The sequence below is a fragment of the Trachymyrmex septentrionalis genome, unplaced genomic scaffold, assembly GCF_001594115.1.
Source record: "Trachymyrmex septentrionalis isolate Tsep2-gDNA-1 unplaced genomic scaffold, Tsep1.0 scaffold161, whole genome shotgun sequence".
Taxonomy (NCBI): Eukaryota; Metazoa; Arthropoda; class Insecta; order Hymenoptera; family Formicidae; genus Trachymyrmex; species Trachymyrmex septentrionalis.
The window spans coordinates 1,199,528-1,205,649 of record NW_017304770.1 but is presented as its reverse complement, the minus strand read 5'-3'; the positions used below and the strand labels follow the sequence as shown (position 1 = coordinate 1,205,649).

Genomic DNA, 6,122 nt, shown 5'->3' with positions numbered 1-6,122 from the left:
CCCCTTTCCCTCCCTATCTCCCCCTCTTCCCCCTCTATCTTCCTTTCTCCCCCTCTCTCCCCCCTCTCTTCCTTTCCCTCTTCTCCCTCTCCCTTTCTCTCTCTCTCCCTCTTCCTCTCCCTCTCTCTCTCTCCCTCTCCCTCTCTCTCTCTTTCTCTCTAAATCGTTTGTATGTATTATACATTAAATTTTTAATCTAAATGTAATAAAACTAAAAGAAATAGATTCATAATTGTAATGCATTGCAAAACAAAAAAAAAGACAAAAATAAGAAAATATAAAATTATATAAATGTTATATGATATAAATATTATACTGCAAAAATATTTCAATTAATTAATGACTGAGGCACACGATGCTTGTTTTTCTGCTAAATCGCTTGCATTTTAATAAATTATTAGAATTGCACCACACAGAACGCAGATTTTTTAGCTAAAACAAAAGCAATCCAACAATTATACATATCACTCTCAGTATTTAAGCAAGACTGATGAAATTGGTGTGTTTGCAGGTATGTGTGTGTGTGTGTGTGTGTGTGTGTGTGTGTGTGTGTGTATGTGTGCGTAAACTTTATGTCTATTATTCTATTAATATATTGTCTTTCTAAATAGAACTTTCTAATAAACTAAATTAAACTAATTAAACTAAACTAATCATGATATTCTTTTCTTCTATCTCTTTCTCTGATTCGTATTTCAGCTACTCGAACATTTAAATGGCTCTGAAAGAGAAAACGGAAAAAGAAAGAAGTGAGATAGAAGTTTAGATGGTGTTACTGAGCAACTTACTCGTACTTATTTCGCGTATGCGCACTCCATTTTGGCCAACATAAAATCTGGAGAGTTGCGCTACTGTATACACTGTGCCACTGTCTTTATAAATAAAGCGGAGAGTACAAACTCTTGTATAATGCATAACACATAAGGCATAAGAAAATGAGCCAATCAAAGTTTATTTCCTTTCTTTCCGTAAAGGACTCTGATTGATTAATTTTCTTATGCCTCATGTGTTATGCATTATGCAAGAGTCTATGCGCTTTAGAAATATTCCAAGCGGATACTGGCTATTTTTCATCTAGGACAGAGATGTTACACTGTTTCACTATGTAAGATACTTGTTAAACACAGTTTAGTTTCATAATGTAACACCAGAATGCATTGTCTTCTATGCTTATTCTTACAATTATATTTATTATATCAATAATAGATGATAATATATTTATGATTTTTGTTTAGACTTAAATTATAATTTTGGTAAATGTTAAAAAGACTTCTGTCATCTCAAATTTTGATAAAATATACTCAATTGATGCTTTAAACGTGGAGCACAGACTCTTGCATAATGCATAACTCCTGAGGCATAAGAAAATAAATCAATCAAAATCCTTTATTTTCTTCCTTTCCGTGAAATAAAGGACTCTGATTGATTGATTTTCTTATGCCTCATGTTTTATGTGTTATGCAAAAGTTTGTGCCCGTTTTAAACATCGATTGAGTATATTTTTATCAAAATTTGAGGTGACAGAAGTCTTCTTAATATTTACTTCTTGTATAATACATAAAGCATAAAAAATTTAATATAAACTTATAAGATAAACAGAGCGTTCATACGAGAGAAGCTGAAAACAACATTGAAGGACAGCTCTACTCCAAACATAGCGTAAAGCCACAACTCTCAAACGTTTATCTTCGTTGCTCTTGACCACTTCCCGGCCTATCGCGGCGATCAATCAATTCACTACTAAAAAAGAAGAGAACTACTCCGTAATTGTTTCTTTCTCTTTCTATCAGGTCTTCAGCTTCTTTCGCACAAATGCTCCGTCTATCTTGTAAGTCTATAATTCAATCAATCAGAGTTCTTTATTTCATGGAAAGAACAGAAACGAAGGACTTTAATTTTATTTTCTTATGTATTACGTGATATACATTATGCAAGAATCTGTGACCTAATTTTTTCCGAGTGTTTAAACCGGATCAGAATGTAAGAACCAATCAACTACATTCCCTTGTTGTTTGACTGTAATAGGGGAATATTCGACTGTAGTTGGTTTAAACCCTCGGTGGAAACTAGGCCTGTGCTCCCTGCTTTGGGCAAGTAGGATATATGGTGGAAGGGATAATATGATGTACTCAGTTTGCAAGCGTCTCTCTCTAAAGGCGGTATCAGACTATTGACTCTGCAGACCGACCCGACTGCCGATTTTGACTGCTGATTCTAAAGGTTTAAACCCACAATAGGCACAGGCAGCAGTAACGAGCCGTCCAATCAGAGCTCTGGTATGTAAGTTCGCTATTATATCTCAGAGCTCTAATTGGACAGCTTGTTATTTCCTATTCCCTATGCCTGTGCCTATTGTGTTTAAGCTTTAATTGATCAATCACACTTGATGTTTGCCGACGATTGCTATCGACTGACTTAATATGTCTATATAGACTATTGGCCGTAGCCAATACACATTTTGCATAACGCATAATGCATAAGGGAATCAACCAATCGAAATTCTTCTTTTCTATGAAATGGGAGGGAAGGGAAGATTATGATTAGTTGATTCGCTTATGCACTATGCGTTATGCGTTATGTAAAAGTCTGTGCTGCGGCCTTCATACACGTGATTGTATGGCCTAGTTTACACCATAAATGTAATATTTCTAGATCGAGCATTCGAGAAGTGGAGATAGCCCTCAGTGGCCTAATTTTGATCGAAGGTTTAATTCGGATCAGAATGCAAGAACCAATCAACTATAGTCGAGTATTCCCCTGTTACAGTCGAATGCCTAATAAAAAATTAAATATACTCCTAAAAAGGTAATTAATATTCCTAAAATCCTATTTTTAAGCTCATTCATTTTCATACTACTTATTCTTATACAAATTTAACTTTTATTCTATTTATATTTATCTCTGTTGTCATTCTTCTTTAGTTTTAACAACAAAAAATCCCCAAAAAATCAAGGCGAATGAAAGTCAGCGTGGTAGTTAATACGCAATCTTAAATCTTTATTCCAGAAAATAGAATCTTTCCAAAAAATAGTACGTTTCAATTCACTTTGGAACCATCCTCAGCAATATAATTTCAAAATATTAATCTCTTTATGTCCAAGAAAAAATCAGATTAACAGATTTCATGTTGTAATCCCAAAACATAGAAAAAATTCGTCTCGATATTAGATCAAAACCAATTAAAACTTTATTATCACTAAAGAGTACCAAATTAAAAACCATATTAATTGCAGCTCGAATGAAATATGACTCCGTCATGTTAGTTTTTATAATATACTATAGTATTTCTCTAGTTTTTCGTATATGTTTCTTGTCAACAATAGAGGTCCTGGTCAAAGATATTGTGAAAGAAACGGAACACATTTAGAAAAACTAATTAATGTTAAATATAGTTGTAACGTACAAATAAATATATCCATGATAATAACTTGTTTTTAATAATATTGTAAAATTGCTTTAATGATATATAAGGGTGTCCCAGAACAAACGTTTGTCCTTAAAATGATGTACTCCTGACATAATTCTAAGACAATTTTTCCTTTGCCAAAATTCTTACGTAGTTTTTATAAAATAGTATTATAAAATTTAAAATATATTATAAAATTATAAAATAGTAAGCGAATTACGGGTCGCGTATGGAAGGTAGGCAGAGACGGCGCAACGCATCATCCGACATGGGTGCCCAGTTCCGACGAGCTGCTTGCTATGCGTAAAACGATGATATGCGCACGTACACGTCATCTTCCCGCCCCTTCTCTCTCCTATCTTAAAGATGCTTCACATCACGCAGCCGAGCTGGAAAAAAGCAGAATAATTTTGTGACTGTAAATTCCTTATAAATCCACACCAAATAACAATAAGTTTTTATTTATTACATCAATTGTATCACGATCATGTTTACGCGAATTTTTGTCTTTCACATTAATTATGTCATTTATAATGTTTCACATACACTTGATCAATTTACAAACGAATTTATTAGTTCGTTATTAATCACTACCGATTAATTATTTAGTGACTGAGAATTAAATCCAAGAAAAAAATTGCATACAGCAATTAATAATCAGAAGTATTCGTCCTTTTACAAATTATGTCACGTATCAATACGTTAACGGATTTATTCACGCACTTAATTGATTTTTACAAACAAATCTAGTGGCTCACTATTAATCACTGTCGATTAATCATTCGACAACTCAGAATTACTACAAAAAAGGAAACATTGCACGCAGTAATCATAAAATCAAATTCCATCGCAATATCAATACAGTTACTGATTTACACAAGCATTTGAATGACAAAATGAGGAATTTACAAACTTTATTACTAATGTATTAATCACAATAAAATACTGTCGATTAATTATGCGACAAGTTGAATCCACCTATTAGAAAGATGGGAAAAAGGCTAGCAATGGACAATATTTTGAATGATCAATTTATAATCATTTTTTCACAATAAAGCCGTCTTTTTACTAAAAAATTCTTTAAAATTAATGCACATTTCCAATATTTTTTACTCTAATAAATTTTTTATAACAAATATTGGGTTGTCCGGAAAGTTCGTGCGTATTTCTCAACAGATGTCGTTTGAAGGCGAATATCATATGTTTATGTCGATGCGATGTGTCAGATGCTTTCGTGTTTTGATTAGTGACATTTCAAAGCATAATTAGTGATATTCATTATCCCAATAAATTAAAAACTGTTTACTTGAAATCAGCTTAAAGATGGAAGGAAATAACGTGTTTTTTCGATGCATAATGCTTTTTTATTTCCGCAAAGGCAAGAACGCGACACAAACTCGAAAAAAAATATGTGCCGTATACGGGGAAGATGCCGTAAGTGATCGCATGTGCCAGAAGTGGTTTGCTAAATTTCGTTCAGGAGAAATGAATATTGAAGATGCTCCTCGCTCTGGCCGGCCAGTCACCACCGATGTCGACCAAATTACAGCTTTAATCGATTCCGATCGGCAAATCACAGTTCGGGAAATCGCAGCAAGGTTAAACATTGGCAAATCAGTTGTTTCCGAACATTTAAACAAGCTCCAGATTATAAAAAAGCTTGATGTTTGGGTACCGCACGACTTAACTGAAAAAAATCGTATTGATCGCATTTCCATCAGCGATTTGCTATACAAACGCAACGAATACGATCCATTTTTGAAGCGTATCATAACAGGCGACGAAAAGTGGATAATTTATAATAATGTCGAGCGTAAAAGGTCATGGAGCAAGCGAGATGAACCGCCATCGACCACTCCGAAGGCAGGTTTACATCCAAAGAAGGTAATGCTCTGCATTTGGTGGAATTGGAAAGGGATAGTGTACTATGAGCTACTACCGAACAACGAAACCATCGATTCGGACAAGTATTGTTCACAGTTGGATAAATTGAAGGTGGAAATCACCAAAAAGTGTTCGGAATTGATCAATAGGAAAGGCGTCGTTTTTCATCATGATAACGCCAGACCTCATACAAGTTTACAGACTCGACAAAAATTATTGGCGCTTGGCTGGGATGTTTTGCCTCATCCACCATATTCCCCCGACATTGCACCCTCGGATTATCATTTATTTCGGTCGCTACAAAATTCAATTAATGGTTTAAACTTTGCTTCTTTGGAACTCCTCAAAAACTACTTGGACAGCTTTTTCGCCGAAAAACCCCAGGACTTCTACGAGAGGGGAATTTTGAAATTACCCAAAAGATGGAAAAGTATTGTGCAAAATAATGGTGCATATGTTACAGAATAAAATTACTTTTAACAATAAAAATTTGTCGTTTGAATTTTGCTTAAAAATCCGCACGGACTTTCCGGACAACCCAATATTACAATTGCAAAAAATAATTGTATGTATATATCAACTAAAATGAGAATAATAATCGTGTTGACAGTAACGATCGAGCAGGAATGCTAAAGTTTATAATTCCTAAAACTCTGTCTATTCGGCCAGATGGCGCAAAAATAGGATTTAACTTTTCATAGTAGAGTATGTATACCCTGCATTCCTCCATTGCTCGGTCTAGAGTGGAGAGCTTCACAGGGAGAGAGTGGCAATTTGCATCACGTGACTCGTCTCTTTTGATATGGGCATCAAATCTTCAAAGGTGTGGAAG

At 34.4% G+C, this 6,122-nt stretch overlaps 1 protein-coding gene across 1 annotated transcript; it reads left to right on the top strand.

The window, feature by feature from the left end:
• The first annotated feature begins 4,559 nt into the window (after positions 1–4,559).
• On the top strand, positions 4,560–5,811 carry LOC108746230 (histone-lysine N-methyltransferase SETMAR-like). The gene is made up of 2 exons (XM_018482866.1): positions 4,560–5,290; positions 5,485–5,811. The coding sequence occupies exons 1-2, from the start codon at positions 4,730–4,732 to the stop codon at positions 5,602–5,604; spliced, it is 681 nt and encodes a 226-aa protein (XP_018338368.1). The 5' UTR covers positions 4,560–4,729; the 3' UTR covers positions 5,605–5,811.
• The last annotated feature ends 311 nt before the right edge of the window (positions 5,812–6,122 follow it).

Excerpts from the sequence above, each read along its gene's own strand:
- LOC108746230 (XM_018482866.1), top strand. The coding sequence starts at position 4,730 with ATGGAAGGAAATAACGTGTTTTTTCGATGCATAATGCTTTTTTATTTC. Across the intron at positions 5,291-5,484 it reads CAGGTTTACATCCAAAGAAG|TTTACAGACTCGACAAAAAT; the intron begins GTAATGCTCTGC and ends ACCTCATACAAG.